The sequence below is a fragment of the Zeugodacus cucurbitae genome, chromosome 2, assembly GCF_028554725.1.
Source record: "Zeugodacus cucurbitae isolate PBARC_wt_2022May chromosome 2, idZeuCucr1.2, whole genome shotgun sequence".
Classification (NCBI taxonomy): Eukaryota; Metazoa; Arthropoda; class Insecta; order Diptera; family Tephritidae; genus Zeugodacus; species Zeugodacus cucurbitae.
In genome coordinates this window covers 25773684-25800954 of record NC_071667.1, presented here as the reverse complement: position 1 = coordinate 25800954, position 27271 = coordinate 25773684, and the positions used below count along the sequence as shown (strand labels likewise).

The following is a 27271-nucleotide window of genomic DNA, read 5'->3' as shown; positions in this document are numbered from 1 at the left end:
TTTATACTAAATATAATAATTTTCATTCTTCTGGATGTAAGCGGAAGCAATCGCCCAAGAATGGCAAGCCTTAGCCAATAAGATAGGAAATGTGTTCCATTAGGACAACGCCAGACCACACATATGGTTGGGAGGTTCTTATGTACACGTCTGTTCCTAATCCTAATCGCCTCAAGAGAAGCTTGCTAAAATTGACCGTCCTAGTTTTTTTGCCAATAAATCGGATTAAATAAAACTTTCAATTTAATGCAAAAATAATGTATTAATTTACAGCTGATAAATATATACGCAACATATTGCACAGAGTATAATAGTTTTGCTCACATAACGGTTGTTTGTAACACCTAAAACTAAAAGAGTTAGATATGGGCTTATATATACCAAAGTGATCAGGGTGACGAGCAGATTTGGTATCCGGATGTCTGCCTGTCCGTTCGTCTGTCCGTCTGTGCAAGATGTAACTTGAGTAAAAATTAATATTGTATATATTGATGAAACTTGTTACACATATTCTTTGAAACCACGAGACGCTTTAGAAGATGGGCAAAATCGGACCATTGCCACGCCCACAAAAAGGCGAAAACCGAAAAGCTCTAATGTATCATAACTAAACCATAAATAAAGTTATGAAAGTAAAATTTGGTACAGAGAATCGCTCTATGAAGGGGCATATTTGGATGTAATTTTTTTGAGGAAGTAGGCTGGGCTCCGCTCCCGACAAAGTTTTGTATACATATCTCGTAAACTACTAAAGCTATACCAACCAAGTCGTTTCGTTTAGGCACTTCTTTATACAGTCCAAAAATAGAGAAAATCGGGTTATAACCACGCCCACCTACAAAGGTTGTGTTGAAAACTACTAAAAATTCTTTATTTCAGAAGCCTTAAAGCTTTAAATTTCATCGCGCCAACTTCCTATATACAAGAACTGTGAAGTCGATTTGCTTTACAATATATAAAGTAAGCACTAGTGAAGATAACGGAACAGAAATTTTCCGCTTCGAACATGAAGACCTCTGTGCTTCTAATAAATTTTGTACCGAGTCTCTCAAATATTTTGAATGAATTCAGAGGGAATATTTTTCTTCTAATAATATATATGTCTACATGCCAAAAATGTGTGAAATCGGTTCATCGGTTCTGTGGCTCCCATATACCTAACCTTAGGGAGTAAAATTATGTGTTATATTAATAAAATTATATAAATAAATTGCGAGAGTATAAAATGTTCAGTTACACCCGAACTTAACCTTCCTTACTTGTTTTATTATATAACTTTTGCAATATGCAATAATTAATATGCAATCCATTAAAATAGGCAGTCTGGCATATCATCATGCTAAACGTATGCGTGGATTTGAAGAAAATTTTAAAGGTTACTGGTAAAATTTCCAAACGAAAAAGAGCACCAAACTTCCATTACAGCTGTCGAGAGATTTGGAGGTATTACATTGGTCTTAAAAGTGTACCTGGCCACACTCATGCATGTTCCTTGTTGGGAAGTTATTGGTATATGTGAATAGGTCTATTTCGGAACTAATTATTATAATACTAACATTATTATACGCAAACATAAAACTATTCGGTTCTAACCATAAATTAAAATGTCATTAGTGGAATTTACACCTAGAGGTGTGAATAAAGAGCGCTTAATGACTTTAAGGATTGCAAAATAACGCCCCCGAATTGCAAACGGATAGCGTTTGTTTCATAACATTGCAATAAACCTATAAAAGCGCGTGCTCTAAAACTCTACAAATTAGTAAGTAATAACTGGGATTTTTGTAAAATGATCCCATCAAGTAAACGAACTATCGATACAATCGGGCGTTGTACTAATCCGAACGGGTGCATAACGCATGAAAAACGTTGCGATCTATTCCTATATGTTCGTTGGCTTTTGTTTTTTTCTGCGATACGTCCAATACCGTTTGATGAATTTCTACCGCGGCGCATGCATGGACACAGTGTGCTCATCAATGTGGTTTTAGAAATATTTCTATACTTAATGGTGCTTCATATATTGGTGCTCTTCATCATTACCATTTATCTCAAGTATGACAATGGCGATTTGGAGTTTCTGATAAGTTGTGGCATACAAGTGTTGCTCTACCTGTGGGCTATTCTGATAAAGGTGACATTTCGACGAATATACCCCGACCTCGTCAATGGAATTGTGGATTTCGTGAATGAAGAATACGTAGTACATTCGGCTTTCGGTAAGCGTAAGCAGTGTATGGAATGAGGTTACGCATAGTTTAACTGATATGTTTTTGGAGTGTAATATGTAAAATATATTTTAAATTTTGGTGGGGGTTCATTTTAAATCAAACAATGGAAAGTGGTTTGCGATTCATACCTAGACAAATTTGTATTTATCTCCTTACAGGTTTCACTTATGTCACCATGAAAGAGTGTGTGGATCGGGTCAATAGAGGTATAAGAATCTTCGTTGTTTGCTGTTTCGCAGCTGTAATATTTCGTATCATTCTACCGATTATCTTCAACGAACGTACGTTGCCGCTACCCTGCTGGTACCCTTTGGACTATGAGGTTTAATGTAGTTTTCTAAAATTAAGTATAGTTTTCAAAAAATATGTATTCGTACTTTTACTCTTTCAGGCGCCGATTATTTTTCAAATTGCTTACTTTTTCCAAACTGTAGCTCAATTGCAACTATCGGCTGCATTTTCTATAAGCAGTGTATACTTTATAGCAGTTTGTTTCTTACTCTCCGGACAATTCGATGTGTTACATTGCAGTTTAAAGAATATTGTGGCAACGACCTACATTTATATGGGTGCAAGCAGAAATGAATTAATGTAAATATTGACTTAATTTATACGATTGTAGGTTTAGAGCTTTATAATAGGAGAACTATATAAGGGTAAATGGATCGACAAGCTCTCTATGTTGGAACATAACCTTTCATTTTCTCAAGTTTTTTTTAAGTTAACTGTAGTTTGCGTCCCATCATCCAGCTTCAATGATGTACATAACTATTGAGAAAACATAGCTAGAAAATATTCAAAACGTTCTATAAATAATCCAAAATAATGTAGAGATTTTAAAATCACATACATTTTATATTTTCTTTAATTCAAGAGAATTGCGAGATAATGAACGTATACCAGGCGAGGAGATCAATGAGTTTTTTGTAGCAAAAGAATTGCCCTTCGATCTGGATGGCTTACCCCATATACTAAATCCAGCTGATACTGCGAGGACTCGGAATTTTCGTGAAGCCTTCAATTACGCTTTAGAGTCCTGCATCAATCAACATCTGTTCATATTGAATGCTCTGCGTAAACTGGAGAGACTCTATAATATGGTTTGGTTCTTCAAAATGTTTGAGGTCACGCTCGCCGTCTGCATGTGTACCTTCGATATGGTCAAGGTAAGTTTAATTAGTATCTACTTATTACTCTTAATTTGGTTTCTTCCAATTGTCTTGGGGATAAGTCTTCGGGTGGCAAACCTCTTCTGCAAATATTTGCGCTGAGCCAGTACGTGTGCTTAGCGCTCTGGGAAATATTTATGATTTGCTATGCCGGCGAGATAATCTACGTGAATAGCCAACGCTGTGACGAGGCTCTAATGCGCAGTCCCTGGTACTTACATCATCGTGAGGTACGCATCGATATTTTGTTATTTTTGATGAATGGGCAACGCGCGTTCAAATTGACGGCTGGATTTTATCCGTTGAGATTGGAGAGGTTTCGTGGGGTGAGTGGTTCCATTAGTTTAAGATTATTTCTCGGTGAAAAGTGCAAATATAAGTTTTATTCTCAAAAAATTTTTTGATTTTCTTTGCAGATTATCACAACATCGTTTTCATTCCTTACTTTACTGCAGAATATGGACGAGCGTACCTGAGATATTTATATTAATACGGACAACGAAAGAAGATTAAACTCTATTACATTTCATCTAATAACTTTTTAGACAAATGTATATTATGCACCCTTTGACTAGCGACTTGACTAGCGCTTTATTTAGAAATGTTCAATAAAATATTGATCTATTCAGATCAGATCAGATCTCAAAAACTATAAATTCTTACTTTATTTCCTCTTTCTTATATTCATTATGGCTAAAAACTGTCGACATGTGATTTTAATTATGTTGATCGGCATGAGGTATTTTCGGGAAATCTATTTTGACCTTATAAAGAAATGTTATCAGTTCTAAATAACGCCGTCGTAGAAAACTCAATTTTGTTCGAAATGTTTGTGGTTATTAAAACGTAGGAATTTTAGATTTGCGAAGCCCAGTCAGCTCCACAATAGATTATGGAAATAAAATTTGAGCATCCATGGCATCAAGCTAATTCTGGGTAAAGAAAATATTTTCTTTTCTCCAAAGTATTACTCGGAACTATCATTATCCTTAAAACGTTTGCAGGGGTCGTCATCAAAAGGGGGGTGTCTCATCCGAGGCTTTCGTAGATTTTTCATTGGGGGGTGTTTTTATGTGGTGGGTCCCAAACCCTACGCACAACCGCATAAGCGGGCTTCGCCTTCTCACTTTAGCTCGCCTTCAAACGGATGTCTGTTGGCTACCCAGAGGATACTTGGTCTAAAACCGGAAGTCGTGAGCTGCTTGAACCATGTGGAGAAGAATCGTTTCTGGCCACTCCCAAGTGAGTGACAATCAAAAACTTTCCTCACTTGCGTGAACTTCTACACATGATCCCATCCTCTGGAATGTCCGGACCCTTAATTGGGAAGGTGCCTCTGCCCAGCTGGTTGATGTCCTCATACGACTTAAGGCTGACATCACCGCCATCCAAGAAGTGCGATGGACGGGACAAGGACGGAAGAAGGTGGGTCCTTGTGACATCTACTACAGCGGCCATATAAAGGAGCGCAAATTTGGTGTTGGATTTGTGGTGGGAGAGAGACTCCGTCGCAGAGTCCTGGCATTCACCCCGGTGGATGAACGTCTAGCCACAATCCGCATCAAAGCGAGGTTCTTCAACATATCGCTGATTTGCGCCCACGCCCCAACGGAAGAGAAGGACGATGTGACCAAAGATGCTTTCTATGAGCGCCTAGAACGCACCTATGAGCGCTGCCCCCGCCACGATGTAAAAGTCGTGCTTGGTGATTTTAACGCCAGGGTGGGTAAAGAAGGTGTCTTTGGCACAACAGTCGGAAAATTCAGCCTCCATGACGAAACATCGCCAAACGGCCTGAGGCTGATCGACTTCGCTGGGGCCCGAAATATGGTCGTCTGTAGTACCAGATTCCAGCATAAGAAAATACATCAAGCTACTTGGCTGTCTCCTGATCGAAACACGCGGAACCAAATCGATCACGTTGTGATAGACGGAAGACATGTCTCCTGTGTTTTCGACGTGCGTACGCTCCGAGGACCAAATATAGACTCGGACCATTATCTGGTCGCAGCGAAGATACGCACCCGCCTCTGTGCAGCAAAGAATGCCCGTCAACAAACACAAGGAAGGTTCGACGTCGAAAAGCTGCAATCGCAACAGACAGCCACGAAATACTCTACTCGACTTGCACTTCTGCTTTCTGAGAGCACTCATCAGCATCTCGGTATAAGGGAACTGTGGAACGGCATCTCAAACTCACTGCGTACCGCTGCAGCCGAAACAATTGGTTTTCGGCAACGACAAAAAACAAGCTGGTACGATGAGGAGTGCCGTCTCGCAGCGGAGAGAAAACAGACTGCCTACCTCGCAACATTGCAAACGACCACAACACGTGCGGGATGGGATAGATACCGAGAGCTGAAGAGGGAAGCGAGACGCATTTGCAGACAAAAAAAGAAAGAGGCCGAAATGCGTGAGTACGAAGAGCTTGAGAAGCTGGCAGACAGAGGGAATGCTCGAAAATTTTATGAAAAAATGAAGCGACTTAACGAAGGTTTCAAGACCGGAGCATCCTCATGTAGAGACCAAGGTGGTAATCTGGTAACCGATGTCCAGGGCATACTGGGATTATGGAGGGAACACTTCTCCGACCTGCTGAATGGCAGTGAGAGTACAACACCAGGAGATGGCGAACCCGATCCCCCAATCGATGACGATGGAACAGATGTTCCATTACCCGACCATGAAGAAATTCGAATAGCAATTACCCGCTTGAAGAACAACAAAGCAGCGGGGGCCGATAGATTACCGGCAGAACTATTCAAATACGGCGGCGAAGAACTGATAAGGTGCATGCATCAGCTTCTTTGTAGAATATGGTCGGAAGAAAGCATGCCTGACGATTGGAATCTCAGTGTGCTCTGCCCAATCCATAAAAAGGGAGATCCCACAATCTGCGCCAATTACCGTGGGATCAGCCTCCTAAATATCGCATACAAGGTTCTATCGAGCGTATTGTGTGAAAGACTAAAGCCCACCGTCAACAAACTGATTGGACCTTATCAGTGTGGCTTTAGACCTGGAAAATCGACAACTGACCAGATATTCACCATGCGCCAAATCTTGGAAAAGACCCGAGAAAAGAGGATCGACACACACCACCTTTTTGTCGATTTTAAAGCTGCTTTCGACAGCACGAAAAGGAGTTGCCTTTACGCCGCGATGTCTGAATTTGGTATCCCCGCAAAACTAATACGGCTGTGTAAATTGACGTTGAGCAACACCAAAAGCTCCGTCATGATTGGGAAGGACCTCTCCGAGCCGTTCGATACCAAACGAGGTTTCAGACAAGGTGACTCACTATCGTGCGACTTCTTTAACCTGATGCTGGAAAAAATTATAAGAGCTGCAGAGCTAAACCGAGAAGGTACAATCTTCTACAAGAGTGTACAGCTCCTGGCGTACGCCGATGATATTGATATCATCGGAAGCAACAACCGCGCCGTTTGTTCTGCTTTTTCCCGCATGGATAAGGAGGCGAAGCGAATGGGTCTGGAGGTGAATGAGGACAAGACGAAATATCTCCTGTCATCAAACAAACAGTCGGCGCATTCGCGTCTTGGCTCCCACGTCACTGTTGACAGTCATAACTTCGAGGTCGTAGATAATTTCGTATACCTGGGAACCAGCATCAACAACACGAACAATGTCAGCCTCGAAATCCAGCGCAGAATAACTCTTGCCAACAGGTGCTACTTTGGACTGAGTAGGCAATTGAACAGTAAAGTCCTCTCTCGACGAACCAAAATCAAGCTCTACAAGTCGCTTATCATTCCCGTCCTGCTTTACGGTGCAGAAGCTTGGACGATGTCAACATCAGATGAGTCGACACTAGGAGTTTTCGAGAGGAAAATTTTGCGCAAGATTTATGGTCCTCAGAACATTGGCAACGGCGAATACCGCAGACGATGGAACGATGAGCTGTACGAGTTATACGACGACATTGACATAGTTCAGCGAATAAAAAGACAGCGGCTACGCTGGCTAGGTCATGTTGTCCGAATGGACGAAAACACTCCAGCCCTGAAAGTGTTCGATGCAGTACCCGCCGGAGGAAGCCGAGGAAGGGGAAGGCCTCCACTCCGTTGGAGGGACCAGGTGGAGAGCGACCTGGTTACACTTGGGATCTCCAACTGGCGCCGAACTGCGAAGGAGAGAGACAGGTGGCGCACTATCGTCGATTCGGCTATAACCGGCTAAACGGTTGCAACGCCAATCACATACATACATTACTCGGAACGAATTGAAATTTTAGGACAATATTCTAGAGATATTTCAGAATTTAATACGACAATAAATTGAACTGTGAAATTCATGTAAAAGGAAAATAAATAGAGCTTCTTTGTATACCTGGTGTTTATTTGGTGGACATATCGTGATAGTCCAAAAAGCGACATTTTTCACTGCCTCGCCCACAAAACAGCAAAAACCGAAAACTAACCCATGAATAAAGCTATGGAAATAAAATTTGGTACACAGGATCGCACTATGAAGGGGCATATTTGGATATAATTTTTTCGGAGAAGTAGGCTGGGCCCGCTCCCGACAAAGATTTGTATACATACAGTCCAAAAATAGAGGATATCGGATTATAGCCACGCCCACCTCCCATACAAAGGTTATATTGAAAACTACTAAAAATTTCATTATAAAGAAGGTACAGAAGGGCTCCATCCCAATTGGTATACAAAATTTTAAGTGAGTGTGGCTCCGCCTACTTATGGGTCAAAAACAATATTTCCGAAATGACTCGACCAATATCAATGAAATTTGGTTTGTAATATTTTCCTTGCATCCCAATGATATGTTATAGTCCAAATCAGTTCACGCCTACTTCCTATATACCAGAACTTTGAAGTCGACCTGAATCGTTTACTTTACAATATATGTACTAGTGAAGATTACGAACAGAACTTTGCATAAATACTGCATTTATAGAGTGGGAGCGCCTTCCTAAAAATCGCCGAAATCGAACCATAGGTTTTCAAGGCCCCTATATATCGTATGTGACGACTTCGGTGGACTTTATACCATATATATGACGAATATGTGGTTCAAAAGGTTTGTTATATTAATAAAATTAAATAAATAAATTGCGAGAGTATAAAATGTTCGGTCACAAGCGAACATAGCTCTTCCTTACTTGTTTTCACTTTGAATCCGTGTAAATGGATGCCATATTATCCGCGAGCTAATTTTTTGTCCAACTTGTCGTCAAGTCCCTTCTTGGTATGGGAAGTATACGGCGATCATCAATCATGACTGCTTTTCTTGGACGACTAGTAGTTTCTTTTTAAGTTTTGTTACTTAGAGCATTAGTTATAAAGTTTTACGATCGCCGTAACATACTGACAGTGAATCTTTGCGATTTTAATTAATCGCAATCGATGCCCTACATCGGTGCAGTTGCTTCTAGGACCCGTTCTAAATAATTACTTATTTTCAATTTATTTGCAATTTCAATGAAACTATGATAACTTGTGCCCAAAATGCAAAATTAACAAATTAATAATGCAAGTTGTTTATAAAACAACTCTACTATTTCTCTACTTTTGAATTGGCAATAGAAGTCAAATACCAGACAAATTTCCTTCCATAAAGCGACCTTTTCGACCAAGGCTTAATAGAAAATTTTATATTTTACTATTGAGGCAGAATTTTTAAAGAGTCCCTATGTCATATGGAGGCGAACAAAAAATATGATATTACACTTGCAAAATCATGTAACAAAGGTATGGTCACGTGTCAACCAATACGAAACTGCAACAAACAAAATCACAGAATAGATTTTTTAATGTTATTAAATAAAACTGTATGCGAAGTAAATAAATAAAACTGGGTATAAATCTATATTTTACAGGTTTTCGAAATTATTTTATGTTTCAATGAAAATTCTATAACTCAAACAAAAACCGGATTATGGTGATTCCAGTTAGAGAAGTCCCATTGTATAAAATTATCAAAAAAGTAACGGTTACAATAAAATTTAACAAAAACAGTAACAGCTAACCGCACACCTATTATTTTGCACATAAGAGTATATATTTGAATCCAATACGGTTACGTAGACCAAAATGTAGTTGGAATATCCTTTCGGGAAGAAATTTCATTTCATTACATTCCATATCATAATTACGGTTATTTTTAAAATAAAAGTAAATAATACGGTTTTTTTTCTGTTTGTATATTTCAGTATATTAAACAAATTTATATTTAAATAAAAATATACTCTTCATAAATGCATTCTAAAACGCATTGAACTTTATATGCTCTTATTCGTTTCATAAAACTTCAATACAATTACTATTAGTTTGTTACTTAATTCCAGAACGAATAAATTAAATTTGCGCAAATTTGTTGTTGCTTTTCGTTTTTTTTTTCAATTTTACACAAAATTTTGTAATGCTCACTTAAATGGCGAATGCAAGTGTTTGTGTAGCAGAGGGAAAATATTAAAAATTAATAAATATGTACTAAATTGCAACACTATAATTAAAATACATACAAACATATTAATTTTTTGTTTTTTTTTTCTTTAATAAATAGTTATAAACACACTTAGCTTGATTTAAAACAGTACATACACAACACATAATAATGTTGTTGTTGTTATTGTTTCTAATAAATAAGGTTTCTTTTGTTAAAAATATGCTTAATTGGGCGTTAAAAGACACTAAATGCAATTGCTGCTTTTGTAGTGTGCATATCAAAAAGTGAGAGGGAGAGAGAGGGAGTGCGCAAAATCAGTTTCGATACCGTAAGTGATCCGCTCAGACATAAATGAGGTTTTATTGCAAGCAAATAGTGGCAAAATAGCATAACAGTGCACGGCTTGAAGCTTCTTCATTAAATTTATAACTGATTTGTAGCGTATTTTATTACAAAAAAAAATTGTTTTTTCATTTCGAAAAACATTTTTTTCATTTTCGAAATTTCGAAAATCATGTTTTATCTCTTTTCGAAGTATACGCAGGTCTAAATGGAGTTAAAAGTAAAATATACAGTCATAGTAGTCATCTTAGTCAACTTTCTGCACAAAACTTATACGTTTAAACTATACATAACTGCACATAACCTCATTTTTTCATTTTCTGATGCAGCTTTCGTGCAAAAAGTCGGTGAATGACATTCTTTGCGCAAACTGCTTGAGCTACATATAAACTTTTACAGCGTGTAGTTAAATAAATAAATTTAAATAAAAACAAAATTTTTTTATACGCAGAGTACCGTTAAATTTCCGATTTAAACGCCACAATGCCATGTAATATCTCTTGTTAACACTAATTTTTAAAAATTAACAGCATTAAATATATATAGATACTAAATTAATTAAACCTAATTGAAAGCGTAATGGCGTTCGTATATGTGTTTGTGTATGTACACACACTTACGTAAATACATACCGTTAGGCCGCATGGACGTTACATAATTAAATAAAAAATAAAATCCGGCAGCTTGTAGGTATGTCTTACACTATCTTACACATATATTTTCACATATATTTTCGATATTTTTTTTAACTATATACTCATATTTCATTGTATATATGTATGTAAGTATGTATATGTATCTATGTAAGCGTGTTGTTGTGGGCCTACAGCTGTTAAAAATTAGGAATTAAGGTACATTGGGATTTTAGAATGCGAGCGATAATTGATTCGCAATCACAACAAAAATTGTGCTTATGCGTTTTGTTTGTTTGCCGTATTTGCTCGTTCATTGCCGTTACTTACGACTTTTACATATGAACATATGTATGTATGTATTCATATGACGATTATTTATTACAAGATTTTTTATTTTTTTTTTTTTTTTGTGATTATGAAACAAAAGTTGACAGAGATACATAATACAACTCTAGAATCTTTAGATTTCCGAATTTTCCCAAATATAATTTGTTGTTTTATTCTTTCTAGTTACAAATATTAAATTATTAATTCAAATTAAGAAACATATACTAAGCACAAGCTCTCTTTACTCTCACTGAAATTGTCCATAAGCGCTACCAAGAGCTTCGAATATTATAAATTTTGTTCAATTATGGTCAACTAATTAACCAATTGAGGAATTTTCGCCTTTCACAAGTTATTTTCATTATTCTGCACTTGTAAGTTTCAAAAAGATTTTTTTCGAACATAACCTCGAAAAAATTAAATTACTTTCCCAAGATGCCGCCAGGTTAAAAATACAGCAATGAAAATTAATTTACTAAGATGCATATTGGTCGAAAAAAACACAAATAAGAATAGAATTTTTAGCATTACAGAACAATTGAGGAATTATCAAAAATTACAAGTTATTTATGAAATTTTTACGAATTTTTTTCCAATATTTCTATTTTGCAGCGCTTAAAAATCAAAATTTCAATAAATTTATTTTCGAACTTAATTTCGAATAACCATTTTAAGCAATTTGCAGTTAGAAAGCACATAAGTATCGTTCCTCAGCGCTTGAATGATTGAAATTTCAATAAAACTTTTTCGAACTTAACTTCGAAAATGTCGTATAACATTTTTCAGCAATTTTCAATTGGAAAGCTCGTAAATAATCCTGAACAACAATTTTTTTGTACATAAAATGCACTCTAATTGCCATATTCGACATTAACTTATGCCAACTTCGTCTTAAGAAAACGTTCACATGTCACAAAGTCAATGTATTTAAAAAAATTTTTGCTATTTGTTCGTTAAGTGTCGTTCGAAGTACGCTGACATTTACAAAAAGTACTATTATTTCGCATACATTTTGTATGCCATACAATATATCTGTATATAGACACTATTGCTATGTTTGTATACTGTACACATTATTGTTTTATTTGTAATTTCTATTTATTCTCTTACTGTGACGTCTTAGCTAATATTTATTGTGTAATCGTTTATTAATTTCGAAATGCTAATGCTTAGTACATATTTTAGATTTTTCGGTTTTTGTTTTTATTTGTGTTTTACACATCAGTTTCGAACTAAGCATTACTCACAATTGATGTCGTAGAAAATGCTACAACTACATATGTATGTACATGTGCACGCACAGCTTTCTTTGTAATAGGATTTTCTAAGATTTTTGAGTTTTTTAATTGTTTTCGAAAAAATAAATTGTTAGTTTTTTTTATTGTATTTTAAAAGTTTAGCGCATTTCTTCTATTTCAAATAAGTAATTTCAGCTTTGGTTTTATTCTTTATTCTTTAGTTTTTGTTTTTTTTTTCAAATTTAGCATATTCTCATAACTTTCAAACATTTTCAATCATTCATTCAATATATTTAATATATATATATATGTATGTATATAAGTGTGTGTGTGTGTGTGTAATATCTGCTGCACAGCCTGTTGCTCGAAGGCGTTGCAAGCACAGTCAGGCAACAACAACAACAACGAACAAACAAATGCCAACGCGTCGCAGCACAATTTCGAAAAGTCTCTCTCTTTTCACAATTCTCGCAACAGCAATAATTCTTACATATGTACTCATGTATTGTATAATCAAAGCGCTTAGAAAAAAAGAAATCTTGTGATGCTATAATTGAAATTAGTACAAATAAAATAAGAAAACTATCATTAACAATTAATGCATTTATACGAACGATCGTAATCGATTTGCATGTTACTACATACAACAACAACAATGTACACGCCTATACATATTCGCGTGAGCGCCAGTTTGGCATAACTCTATATACAGCACGTTTCTAGCACGAAGCATTGAAATTTACATACATAACACTGTCCGTTTGTCCCTCTGTCTGTTGCTTATGTCGCTTGCTTGTCTCATTCATAATAAAATTGTTTATAAATATAATTGCTGCGATGTATGCAAATGTAACACAGTCGCTACATTGAACATCTGTTGTGGCTTGCGACATTGTTGTTTTTGTTGTTGCCATTGCTAATATTATTATTATTATTGTTGTTGTTGTTGTATCTGTCACTCGCATTGACATTATCGTTGCTGTTGCTATTATCGTTGCTAATATTTTTTTACATTTTACATTAGCATTAACACTTGGCTAGCTCGCAACCGGTATAATTGTGCTATTGTCGTGATTATAATGCTCCGTATTGACAATGACCTGCACAACATAACCGTTCTGTATGTTGCACTCGTCTATGGGCACTTTATCGCCGAGTAATTTACCGCTGTAGAACCAACGTTGGCAGCAGGCGTCGATGCCTTCTACAGCCTAAAGAAAGTGCAGAAGTTGAGATTTGGTTAAATGCATTTATGTATGTATGTAAGTAAGGGTAAGATGTTCACTTACCTGCAATTTCTTTTTGCACTGTCCCACAGTGTCTTTTGAATATACTGGTAATTTAACATCCGACATTGTGGACGATATTCGCAGTTTTAGGAATACTTCAGTGCCACCGTCGACGGGCTCTGAGAATTCCGCTGGTGAATCACGTCCATTCTCCTCCTTAACGATATTTATTGGATACGATAGACAGTAGATTGGCACTTTGTATTGTGTGCCGAGTTCATCGTAACATTCTGTGAGGTAACTGTGGAGGAGAATAATGGAAATTAAGAAAAAATTGGAATATATCTATGATTGACATTTTCGTTTTCAATGAGTAGCATTAAAATAACTTTATTCCTAAAGTCACTAACAAAAAATACTTCGAATTCCCAATAAAAACCGCATACGTCAGCGCTAAATTTTATTGGTTTTCCCCAGACTTTATGATGTAAGAAATTTCTGCGTATAACACAGCTTATCTCTAAACTAAACGGATTGTTGATTTAGTTATACAGTCAAAATCAACTTTCGCTAAATCGAATCAATAGTAGCCATTTATGACTGTAGTATTACAATGACAGATAGCGTGTGAACAGCTGCTCAATAATTAATATATATGTAGTACACACATATCATATATGTATGACTATGAAGCGATGATTTATATTTCTAATCGAGCAATGTTGTAACCGCGAATGGGACTAATTAAACGGTGATTACCGAAGAAGCCAAAGTAAAGTTATAAAAATACCGAGAAATGTTGATTTTATAGATTTAAGTATAATTTTCCAAGTGTTTGTAGAAATTAAATAAAAACAAGTAAGGAAGGACTAAGTTCGGGTGTAACCGAACATTTTATACTCTCGCAATTTATTTATTTAACTTAATTAATATTATATAATACACAATTTGACCCACATATTCGTCATATATATTGTATAAAGTCCATTGAAAGTTGGAAACCCTAATATTAGGTTAGAAGCACCGAGGTCCTCATGTTCGATATATGGGGCCTTGAAAACCTATGGTCCGATTTCGGCGATTTTTAGAAATGGGCTGCCACACTATAAATACAGTATTTGTGCAAAGTGTTGCACCGATATCTTCACTAGTGCTTACTTTATATATTGTAATATAAACGATTCAGATCATCTTCTAGGTTCTGGTATATAGGAAGTAGGCGTGGTTGTGAAGCGATTTGGCCTATTTTCACAACATATCATTGGGATGTAAGGAAACTATTAACCAAGTTTCACTGAAATCGGTCGAGTAGTTCCTGAGATATGGTTTTTGACCCTTAAGTGGGCGACGCCACGCCCATTTTCCATTTTGTAAAAAAATCTGAGTGCAGCTTTCATCTGCCATTTCTTATGTGAAATTTAGTGTATCTGACGTTTTTCGTTAGTGAGTTAACCCACTTTTAGTAATTTTCAACCTAACCTTTGTATGGAAGGTGGGCGTGGTTATAATCCGATTTCTTTCATTTTTGAACTGCATTAGGAAGTGGTTTAAAAAAAACGACTGCAGAAAGTTTGGTTTATATAGCTCCATTGGTTTGCGAGATATGTACAAAAAACTTAGTAGGGGGCGGGGCCACGCCCACTTCCCCAAAAAAATTACCTCCAAATATGCCCCTCCCTAATACGATCCTATGTTCCAAATTTTGTTTCCATAGCTTTATTTATGGCTTAGTTATGGCACTTTATGTGTTTTCGGTTTTCGCCATTTTGTGGGTGTGGCAGTGGTCCGATTTTGCTCATTTTCGAAAGCAACCTTTCTATGATGCCAAGAAATAAGTGTGCCAAGTTTCATCAAGATATCTTAATTTTTACTCAAGTTACAGCTTGCACAGACGGACGGACGGACGGACAGACAGACATTCGGATTTGAACTCCACTCTTCACCCTGATCACTTTGGTATATATAACCCTATATCTAACTCGTTTAGTTTTGGGTGTTACAAACAACCGTTATGTGAACAAATCTATAATACTCTCTTTAGCAACATTTGTTGCGAGAGTATAATATAGTAGAGTATCAAATATTACCTCATACGTAGAGAAGTGTCAAACATTGTTGTTTTTAGAAAATTTTTAAAAAATACAATTTCTTTTTTTTTAATGTTTTGCTTAATTTAGTATGAAGAATGACTACTCGTTCTCATAAGTTATTGTTTCTTGATGTTGTTATAGTCATTAAACATTCTCAAAAAATTTTTAGAGAATTCTAGCGAATTTACAGCTTTTGGCTAAATAAATAGTTATGAGTTCAGTTTTACATTGTCAAATCCAACACTAATTTACTCGAGCATTCTTCTTCAGTATTTCTTAATTCTAAAAAATAAATAGCGACAGAGAGCTATCTCAAATTTATTATCAAATAACCTCAAAAATTTATTTTCAATATAACCTCAATTTCTAGCTTCAGCATTGAAAGCGAAATCAATAAATTAAATTTAAATAAAAAAATTCACCAGTGTGACGTAATAAGAACTGTCATCATTTAAATTATTGTTTTAGCAAACAATTACATTTGCAATAATCGCCTATATGCGCTTATCTCATGCGATTCTCAAGCTTATCTCGCTGCAACTTAATAAAAAAAAACCAAATGGAGTCTTAGGTTACATTATTTATAAACACAACGAGATAAATAAAATATAATTTAAAAACGTTTTTGCTAAAACTGTAAATACATAAAGAAATTGTAGGGAAAATATTATTCAACTTCGGGACAATTTCAGACCAAAGAATCCGGAATCCATTTACGCCTGTAGTCGAAGAGGGATCCGAAAAGGATCCTGTACAACTACACATCATTAGCTCAAGCAAAATTAATTAAAAATTATTACCAAATAGTGTTTAGACTTTTGTGCTTTCAGTTAATAAATTTTCCAAATTGCATTGCGTGCATTTACAAAAATGCACCGGAAAGAGCCTACTGACCATGTGTTACAGCCATCCTCGCATACATAGTACACACAACATGTGTTAAAAATTATAGCTTGCGCTAAGTAAACTCTTCACACCAACTGTAATGGAATTAAAACTTTTATTTGCATACGCCGCAGTTCACCCTTTAGAAAATAGCTTGATATATGGAGAGCTATTTGGGTTTGATGGGCGGCGCTTAGTAAGTTTATACAATTGTTATACAGTGGAATCAATAAAAATGTCATGCATATTTAATATGAAAATGGGACTTTCCCACACATTAACGCCAGGAGTACATTCCTTAATAAAAACTCAATAATATTAGAAAAAAAAAGTATTTGCAGTTGCGTGGGAAGGCAACAAAGCAAAAAGCAATAGAACTGGAATTATACTTTGATTTTTTTTATTATCAATAGCATACACATATATGTATGTACATACCCATATAGAGCGGTTTTATACGAAAATATAAATTTCATTGCCAATTCCTTATTTAAATATGCTAAAAATTGCAGAAAACTGCAGAATTTATATTCCGAAATTGAAAACAGGCATAACAAGATTTGCAAAAAATCACCGCTTAAACGTGTCATGATTATTATATATTTCGCTTTATTTTTTATTCTAAAGTGCTGTTGATAATTTTCTAATACATATATTGCTTCATTTTATATATCCACTACAAAAGGTACAATAATAAGATTTTTATAAAAAAAAAATATAGTTTAATCACAATGTAAACGTGAAATAATTTCAGCTTTATAAACAAACACACTTAAATTTGCCATTGTTTTCTACTTGAAGCACCACAACAATACAATACACACAGCATTTTTAAAGGCTAGTCGTCAATTCTATTTAAAATTTATCTTATCACTGCGCTTTTAATTTCCTTATTGAATTCGTTTTGTTGTCATAAAATTAATACAAAAGTAATTAAGCGCGAGCATAACTTCCATTTAGCGATTCACTTGTATACTTTAGTAGCAGAGAACTATGAGAAATATTTTATATTAACAAAAAAATAAACATATACAAAGTGTTAAGCTCACTGATATCAAAGCACGCTATAAGCGTTAAAATAATAACAAGCTCGCGATAAACTTTAAATTCAAAATCAGTAGGTATGAGACAGTATTAGGCGGATTTTGGTAGCAATAAGAAAAAATTAAAATAAAAATTATAATAAAACGTTGCAAATGGCATTCAAAGAAGAGATGAAAATTTTATATAATATACATTAGCGAGTGAAATTACAATTCTACAGCATTCACCAATAAATATATGCACATGTGCGCCCACTAATCGAATCACGGCTAAACGGCAGTTTGTCTAGGTTTTTATCACCTGATTAACTTGATAATTGAATGTAAATGATAATTTTTTAGTTATTATTTATGTATGTAGAAAGCACTTGCACATTGATGTATTTGTATTGTAGACGGTGGCGTAAACGGAGATTTCAAGCTACACGTAAAATTATTAAATAAAGTTTAGAATTTTAGCTTTCATGGCGCAAATAATTTATATGAATTTATTTTTTTTATATAGTAAGAACTCTTTTTAGAAGCTTCAAAGAAATGACACTTAAAATCACGACTAAAGAACTGCAAGCATGATTAAATAATACTTTCGAGCTAGTATCTACGCTTAACCGGAGCGAACCAGTATTTATATACTACTAAAACGATATCTTTGAAGCATTTCACAAAAGTATTTGGATTAATTTTGAATTATACCGCTACAACAATTTAATATACGCAGGAAATAGTTAATTCCACACTGGCGACAAGCAAATTGCATTTAGATTAATTCAATTGGTTTCATTATGCAAGAAATAGAAACGTTAAAAACATTTACTTTCGGCTAGTTCTTCACATTACAATAATGTTCCAGCAAATATTGATAAATTTGTGTATTTAATAAGGGGCTTAGCTTGCCGTTGGTCACGAACAAAGCAGTTAAACCTACGACACAACGACCTGGCCGCAGACGACATTAACAAAGTTAGGAGAGATTGTCATTTGATTAGTGTTGCATGACCTGCCCCTAATCATTACATGAGGATTGTGTTAGTCAACCGCACTAATGCTATAAATATTGATTTTCGGTGAACACATTTATATTTTATTACAAACAAGCAGCTCTGCAAAATATTGGGGGTAACGCCGATTCTAATTTATAGTAATCAGAACACTAAAATAAAACAGAAAGCGATTACGTACAAAGCTTTGTCGAATGTTTGCCGCATCATGCGCTACACAACCACCGGCAGCTTTGTAGCTACATATGCGCGTACTTATATACATGAGAAAATGTTGAATATACCACAATATGTAAATATATCCATGATTAAAAGGCGATAAAGAATAAATGCATCAATTAAAGTGCGACGAATAGTCAAGCAGTAGTAGAAAGACATGGTTTATTGATATAGAGCGCGATGGAATTGAGGTAAAATAAACTTCGAGGTTAAATATGTTTGTGCGTTTCTCTTTTATATGCATAGGCGCGACAAACCGATGTTAAAACTCTATATACATATGTATATACTTAGACACCGCATGACGTGTTTTTATTTTGGTTACAATGCAATATTTGTTATGGTTTAAGAACTGATACCCGTACGTAGTTATGTCGGACACTATTATTCATACATACTATATAGTAAAAGCTGCTTATAAGTCTTCTTAAGTCACATATTATAATCACATTAATTAATAATATAAGTAAATGAATATTTGACTCCAAAATGAGATAATAAACGTCGCAATCAAACAAAAACTTTGTAGTTTGTCGAAATAATGCTACTACTTTTATGAAAACATACCCATTGGGCACCGATATATTCGCTCCGTCAAGTATTGCCTGCGCCATTTCGAAATTTAGCTCTTCCGCCGCATTTGTGGCTGCCCGTAGCGCATCCCAAATCTCTTTGCGACCATCGAACGCCGGCGCAGTATCCCAGAATTCATCGCGTTTCGAGCGCAGTTGGCCCTCCGTCAATGGCACATCGGAACGCCAACGTATTGTCTCATTGCACAGTGGGCGATTTTTACGCGATGGACCCATTTGGGCGCCGCCTAATTACGAAAAAGAATATAGATTGCGGACCAGTATATGTATGTGAGAGACTTGCAGTGCGTGCGCTAGTGGATTATATTGCACCCATTTAAGCGCTTACTCACCCGCGCCTGTCGCTGGCCTAGAAATACTCGCTGAAGATACACTGACTGTCTCATTGTCGGTGCTGTGTATGCCAATGCAACCACCCATATTTTCGCATACAATTTACGTGTTGCGCGTCCACCAAAACAGCGTACCAGCGCCGGAAAACACGTTCGCACGTATGACCGTGTATGACCGCAAATATTGAAAGGAATATAACGAAATAAATATCGGTTCAATTTGGAAATGCAAATTTTATTGGAGTGCGCGACGCGAGTTGTGTTTTACTGTCACTACTCGTGATCTTTATGTTTTCGAATTTGCTGTTTGATTTGATTTTCACTGTTGCACCACTTCGCTTGACGGCATTTTAGCATATGTATGTTTTATTTTAGATTTTCACGTTGCCTTTTTCAGACGACTATTGCAACCGCGCGACCAAATATCTGACGCACTTTTGATATGTTTTAAATGTAAAGTGCTAAAGGTAACACATTTAATTGATTTGAAATTTTTTAAACAGATCTTTTTGTAGTTTACACTGATATTTTATTTGCAGCTTCGCAAAAAATTCTTCACCAAACATTTCCGCAATATTTCCACAATCTTCGCTGAGAATTTTTTTCCTTTTACTATTTCAATTCCATTTCATTAATTTGACATTTCTATGCAGCGTGGCCACTTGGCGCTATTTAGAAAGCTCATTGTCAAAAAACATCGCAAAATATTGAGAGATGAAAATCCACCAGGTCAACTCTTCTTTATTTATATTTTCCAACTAAAAAGTAAATATTAATAATAATAAAATAATAGATTAGTGTACTTGCACACTTTATTAGCAAATAATTTTCATAGAAAAAATTTATTTGATCGGTAAATGATCTACAAGATATGCATACTTCTATAATAATTTGTTGATGTCACCATTTCTTTAACGAAATATTTTTTCCATTGCAACAATAATTATTTATTTGATTATTATCTTTTTGGTGAACAAAAATTCACTGAGTGTATCTCGCTCTGAAACCCATTTAAAATTTGTGCTCTTTCAGATTTCAGGTTCTAATAATATTATATGTTAAGAAAATCGAGCAATAAATGAACAAATCAAGAACATTACTGAATTATTGATTAAAAATAATATCATAAGAATATGGTTAAAGGTGGCAGCTCTGCAAGTTGTGTCAAAAATAACATCGCACGCAAAAGAATAACCACCATGAGGTGAATTAATAATCATAGAGCTTTTGATTGTTTGGCGGTTTTAGCATATCCGGCAGCTAAACTCGAATTATAATTATTTAAATAAATAACCGTTAATTGTAGTAACTATTTATAGAACATCTTTAAAGTGTTTAGTTTACTTACATATATGTACACTATAATATACGTAAACCCAATGTATAAAATGTATGGGCTCACGTTCGAATTATTTGACAGTTCATCACTATTGACATTTCTTCCACAAAGCAGTAAAATTAACAAAACAAAGTTGCAGAAATCATTTGCATTGTTAATATTTAATTTTTCTATTGATATATCAACGATTTTATGAATACTATAGAAAAAAGTGATGTCCACAGTGCAGTCATATGAAAGCGTCAAATATAGCTTGCCAATTAGCATAATTCATTAGATTGGTGGTACTACATCTCTATCGTGTGACGTTAGAGCGCTGTGCAAACCTAAGAAATTCAATTTAAAAACTAAGTTCTTTCTCAAATATGTAGTACTTTTCCAAAATGTATTTGCACTAAGTTATTATTATGAAAAAAAGTATTTGTATTAAATGCTAGCAAAAGATCATTTACGGGTTGAGTAACTAAAAATAGTACCGGCGAAAGAGAATGCTTGAGAAAATTTAATATTATAATAATATAAGACAATAAGGAAATTTATTTACGTTTCACGCAAAATTTGTTTAATCACACCTAACAAAAATTAACTTAATTAATTTTCAGATCACATGCAGTGAACTTTTAGTTTGAGCAACACCACCCAACAAGAAACCAACACATAAGCGTACATAAGCACATAAACACGAAACCGAAATGCTCAATTTAACAAAGAAACATAACAATTAAACAGCTGAGTTGGCCCAAAGACTAACATCGTCCGACCAGCGAGTCCATTCGAATTGAGTTGCATTTTTCAAATTAAGAAACTGGAATGGTCACTCATAGAAACATATAACCATAAACAATCAAGATAAAAGGGAGCAATATTAATACATTTGTGAAAATAAAAACAAAAGGTAGAAACAAAACCAGACGACCTCGACAAAACTCGCATAGTCAGTCGCTACACATGCCGAGTTTCGGAATCTACGAGTAACCAATAGCACCAACTAGATACGACCAGTATAGGTGCACACACATACAAAAACACACGTGTTTGATACCTATGTGGATTAAAGAGTTTATAATGCTAATTTTGTCAAGAAGTATGACGCATGAGATGAAGAAAAATAGTGCTTAAAATATAAGAAAACAAAAAGTAATCGGTTATTTTTGCGGTATCCGGTATGCGGTTTGACGCTATGGTCCGCTTCAATGATAGAACGAAGTTTGTAGAGAGAAACAAAGTTTAGATGCTTGATAACAGTAGTTTTGTCAGACGAATATTGCGGTTTATGAGAGTAATCTGGAATAATTGAATATAGGCTTGTCATAGCCTTCCTTCAGCTTCAAAATAGGTGATGTTTTGGACTTATGAATGAAATAGTGATCGATGGAGAATTTCCAATGTTTTTTTAACGAGTCCCTCGGGAACACACAGACGAAGATGCAGCGAGACTTTGAGATGAGAGTTCTAGAAACATTTCAAAGGTAAAGAGTTAAATATCAATATACTTTAAAATTAATTATTCCCTTACCCTTAAGATAGGACAAATATCTCCTGTCATCAAACAAACAGTGAGCACATTCGCGTCATTTCTCCCACGTTTCTGTTGAGAGTCATAAATTTGAAGTTGTATATAATTTGGACTATCTTGGAATATCTCGCAGAATCACTCTTGCCAACAGGTGTTACTTTGGACTGATTAGGCAATTGAACTCTAAAAGTCGCTTATTATTCACGTCCTTATGAATGGTGCAGAAGAGTGGACGATGTCAACATCCGATAAGACGACACAAGGACTTTTCGAGGGAAAGGTTTTAAACATGGGCAACGGCAAATACCTCAGACGATGGAACGATGTGCTGTATGAGTTATTCGACGATATTGACATAGTTCATCGAATAAAAAGACAGCGGCTGCGCTGGCTAGGTCATGTTGTTCGAATGGACGAAAGTGCTATAGCTTTGAAAGTGTTCAATGCAGTACACGCTGGTGGAAGCCGAGGAAGACCTCCACTCCGTTGGAAAAACCAGGTGGAGAAGGATATGGCTGCACTTGGGATTTCCAATTGGCGCCAAACTGCGAGAAGGAAGGACAAAGGAGTGGTGCACTGTTGTAAACTCGGCTATAACCGTATAAGCGGTGTCTGCGCCAGTTAAGAAGAATATTTGTTTACCAAATCAAGTATACTAAATGGAACCGGAACTTAAAATCTCTTAAGAATTTCGAAGAAAATAATTGGGCAAGCTAGGTCAAGGTCATGCTGACGCCATAACATATTATACATATATCTGAAGCATGGAATAAACGACGGTTCTATTTACAAATGATTGGATTGAACTATTCTAGACAACTTTTCCAACACACAAATTATAATTATTCAAATAAGAGAACCCACAGATACTTCCTTTATGTGTTGAACTTTTTAGGGAAACAGTAATATATGCAGATACCATACCCACTTGTAAGGATAAATACGATTATTTTACAAGAATAAATAAAGTTAAGCAATAAGAGGCTCCAAGTAACCGGTTTGCACCAATACCAAAATATATGTAACTTCAGCTAGTCTCGAAAATAAGTGAAATAACCAAGAAGAGCGACGCAACAAAGAAACGAATTTCGTGGCGAAAGAAAAATAAGACGAAGAAGAAGGCGCAAAGTGGAAATACCGCCAACACGAGAAACAGAAACAACACAATGAGTAACATGTAGACACCACAGCCGTACAACTAAGAAGACCACAGATCGAACAACAACAACAACAACAAGAACAAGCAGCTAACCAGTCAGCTAGCCACAACCAAGTGTCAATCCCGCCAGTGCATTAGCACCGAACCAACGAGCGACCAAGCCAGCACAGCTAGCCAACAAGACAAACGAAAGACTTCAATTCAGTTTGGCGAAGACAACGAACTCGAACAGAGTTAGAGCTGTGCGCTAACGGGTAAAACGGTTTGTGCTAAGACAAGACCAGAGAGCGTTGAAAGCGTTTTAAGTATTGCAAGCGTTTTGAGCTAGTAAAACGATTTTTTTTTTTGTTAAACGCTGCAAAGCAAAGCCGAAGACAAACAAGTCAAAGAAGTTGCTGCTAAAATCGGCTTAAGCAAAGTTTGTAGCAAACTTTGGCAAAGTGAAAGGGCGGGTTGAGTTAAAATATTTACTCGTATACATGCTGCATGTATAACGGTGCCGAATGCAAAGTGAAGTGAATAACGAAACCAATTGTATTGAATTGAAAGTAAATATAGCAAATTGCATTGAATAGCGATTGTTTGGGCGACGACGAGTGTTGTGTCTGTGCGCTTGAGTTTGCAGTGTGAAAAAATTTGCGATTTTGCGGAGGCGACAAGCAGCAGCGAGCTTGTGGCGTATACATATGTGTTGGTGTATGAAGTGAAGACAGCAAAGACAGGCGACTTGAAAACGAGGTAAGCGGAAGAGAAGTGTGTTTCAGCTGTTCGTTGTTGGATTTACATGCAGATATATGTATGTTTATATATTTAGAGCTCAGTACACTTAAATTGGATTTGTGTTCTCGAAACTCATGCGTTTGTGTATGTGTGTGCGCCGAAGACATTAGCAAAGCTAAATGTATAAGCGATTTCAAAGCTGCGCTTACAACTTTGCTTGCCATTAATATTTATACACTTCGCGCACACACACAACAAAAAATTCCGCTGTGTGTATAACCAAAATGTGCGCTGCGCATGCGCAGTTGCTTACATGCCGTACATACTCGTATGAGAGTAGCAGCAAATATTATACAAAATTAAGTTGCGATAAAGCAATTGAAAAGTAATGCAAGCAATGTGTACTCAGAAAAACTATGCGTGAAAAATTAGACACCTGAGAGACGCTGCGAAATGAAAGTAAAATTATGCTTTTGTAGAGAATCTAAGAGTGAAACTAAAAGTCGCATACCAAAGCAAAGGCAAAGTCACAGGCACAAAGCAGCAGCAGAAAACTGTAATAAATGGAAGACAAATATTTTTCGTGTGTGTGTGTGTGTGTGTTTGTGCTTGTGTTTATGCGCTGCGAATGTGGTGTGCATGAAATGACACAAAAAACTTTTAATTTGGAATTATGAAATCGCATTACCAAACAATATTTTTGGGTGAAGGGAAGCGAAATAGCGATACAGAAAACAGAAATGTGGGTAAAAACTAAAAAGTAGAAAATATATGCGAAAATTATTAAAATTTATAAACAAATTATACATATCTACACATACGAAAATAGCGCAGATTTATATAAAAAATATATTTTTCCAAAGACAAACAAAGTGCAAACAAGCAGCGCATATTTTGTGATAATTAAACTTTTTACTTGGTGTTTGGTGAAAGGAAAGTCAAAATTGCAAATTTGAAATGCAAATTTTTATTATTACTTAAAAATATTTTTTTTGCTAGAAGCCAGTAACGTTGCTCATACCACCCGTGGGCCGTTGAGTGCGTGGAAAAAATCAAACCACAATGCAGATTTTTCTCAAACACTTAAACTTATTTAAATTTGCTTTGTAATTATGCAGCACAGCACTTTCTTTCACAAATTTACCGCTAGCAGCTTTTTCAATAAAAATATTTCAAAGAAATGCATGAATATCTAAACAATATACATATGTATGCTTGACTGATTGGTTTGTGTGAATGAATTTATGGTTTGTGTTTAAACAAACAGTCATACATATATACATACATACAAACACCATCCGTCAAATTGTAAAAGTTATCACCAGTTTTGCGCTACCGTTAGACCACTGCTGCTCCAGCTTAAGATATTTTCCGCTTTCATTGCCACTACTTTCAGGCGTGAAATTAAAGCCACTGCAGTAGAACTTTTGATTTCTAGCGCATAAGCGTCTGAAAGCAGAAGTATGGTGGAAGATCACACTTTCCTTCGCAACAGCTTACACTTTGGCTTTAATCTTTCTTAGTTTTTCTTTGATCTTTCTTAGATTTCTTGCTTTTTAATTAATGAAACTCGTTTCGTTTCGTTCGTGCGTTTTCGCATAGACTCTGGTTAACGTAGTGATATAATTAAAATACTCGAAATGTCGAAAAGTGAGCAACAACAAAATTCAAAGACATGGCTTAGATTAAAGCACTGGTCGCTAGTTTTAATAAAGAAACTTGTTTCGTGCATTTTCAAATTGTCCACATTAGCAATACCGGTAATGTAAATTTGATTACCGAAAACTTTAAATTAAAACAAAATCAAAATGCGTAAGCACGAAAATAAGCAGGCGTTTTTAGGACAAGAATTTTTAGAGAGAGAGGTGGGAATTTGTTGCTTTTGTGCTATATTTATTAGTTCATACTTGAAACTCCAGCAAATAGTAAATAAATTCAAGTAGACTTAGTAGGTGAGATAATTCTATTTTATATCTCATTGAACTGATTTTCTTATATTATATAATACACATGGTATTTTTAGTGTTATTTCGAACCCGAAACTATAACTCACAAAAACAGAACATGCATTAATGCCCTTACTGCTGGAACAATCCATCTCTTTTAAGAAAGCCTTTCAGATGTCGTCGAAGCTTTGGCTCAAGCAACTGAGCACCGAACTCTGAACAATCTATCAAACGACCGCCTATAAACTACAAAACATTATGTTTGGAACCGAGAACAAAAGTAGTTTACGACCTCATCGTTCAAGTTTATTTCTGTGCGGGTCATTAGGATTAGTTTCATCAAAATTATTTTAATTATACTGAGTCAGATTTTAAGATATAAATGTATGCATTTCAGTGGCGCTGTTGTAGAGATCAAAGCAAATTCGAGATATTGTTTTTATTCAAGGAGACCTCGAACAACTTTGAGAAAAACTGTAGCGCTATTATCTCTTATAAACTAAGTGGTCAGCACTCCCATATGGTCTAAATATTAATTTTTCTTGGTTTACTTAAATATATATAATATAAAAAGAACGCCGCTTCTCCAATGCTTAACTCATTTTTATTCTTTTGGGAATAAAGTCTTAGCATCCAGAAATTGAAAGTTACTATCTTCTTCTAGCTTACAATTGCTTCTGTCTCTACTTTTCAAGCACACGAGAAAGAGTCTGAACCAGATTGAGTCATACCTTTCCAAATTAAAGAATACTAAACAAATTGTTGCATTGTTGCAGAAATTTGTTGAAAAAGCAGAATTACTCAAGAAATGATAAGATAATATAAGTTCTC

General features: G+C 35.5%; 3 protein-coding genes across 5 annotated transcripts in view; 2 read left to right on the top strand and 1 right to left on the bottom strand.

The window, feature by feature from the left end:
- The first annotated feature begins 1789 nt into the window (after positions 1-1789).
- Positions 1790-4030, top strand: LOC105213190 (odorant receptor 83a-like). Its single transcript, XM_029040963.2, has 6 exons — positions 1790-2219; positions 2390-2553; positions 2623-2822; positions 3106-3397; positions 3463-3726; positions 3817-4030. The coding sequence occupies exons 1-6, from the start codon at positions 1790-1792 to the stop codon at positions 3874-3876; spliced, it is 1410 nt and encodes a 469-aa protein (XP_028896796.2). The 3' UTR covers positions 3877-4030.
- Positions 4031-9563: 5533 nt separating this feature from the next.
- LOC105213131 (ubiquitin domain-containing protein 1) lies at positions 9564-20421 on the bottom strand. Its single transcript, XM_011185699.3, has 4 exons — positions 19761-20421; positions 19403-19655; positions 13661-13901; positions 9564-13582 (listed from the first exon to the last, which is right to left on the bottom strand). The coding sequence occupies exons 1-4, from the start codon at positions 19846-19848 to the stop codon at positions 13409-13411; spliced, it is 756 nt and encodes a 251-aa protein (XP_011184001.1). The 5' UTR covers positions 19849-20421; the 3' UTR covers positions 9564-13408.
- A 2014-nt stretch (positions 20422-22435) lies between these two features.
- The window catches only part of LOC105213132 (chitin synthase chs-2), a 32295-nt gene continuing 27459 nt past the window's right edge, over positions 22436-27271 (top strand). For 2 of the 3 annotated variants that reach the window (XM_011185701.3, XM_054229581.1), the window contains exons 1-2: positions 22436-22568; positions 22623-24512. The gene's annotated coding sequence lies outside the window, so the exon portion shown is untranslated. The remainder of the gene's footprint in view (positions 22569-22622; positions 24513-27271) is intronic. The other variant, XM_011185703.3, reaches the window with a different exon arrangement.

Excerpts from the sequence above, each read along its gene's own strand:
- LOC105213190 (XM_029040963.2), top strand. The coding sequence starts at position 1,790 with ATGATCCCATCAAGTAAACGAACTATCGATACAATCGGGCGTTGTACT. Across the intron at positions 2,554-2,622 it reads GGTACCCTTTGGACTATGAG|GCGCCGATTATTTTTCAAAT; the intron begins GTTTAATGTAGT and ends TTACTCTTTCAG. Across the intron at positions 3,727-3,816 it reads GATTGGAGAGGTTTCGTGGG|ATTATCACAACATCGTTTTC; the intron begins GTGAGTGGTTCC and ends TTTTCTTTGCAG.
- LOC105213131 (XM_011185699.3), bottom strand. The coding sequence starts at position 19,848 with ATGGGTGGTTGCATTGGCATACACAGCACCGACAATGAGACAGTCAGT. Across the intron at positions 13,902-19,402 it reads AATATATCGGTGCCCAATGG|TTACCTCACAGAATGTTACG; the intron begins GTATGTTTTCAT and ends TCTCCTCCACAG. Across the intron at positions 13,583-13,660 it reads AGTGCAAAAAGAAATTGCAG|GCTGTAGAAGGCATCGACGC; the intron begins GTAAGTGAACAT and ends CACTTTCTTTAG.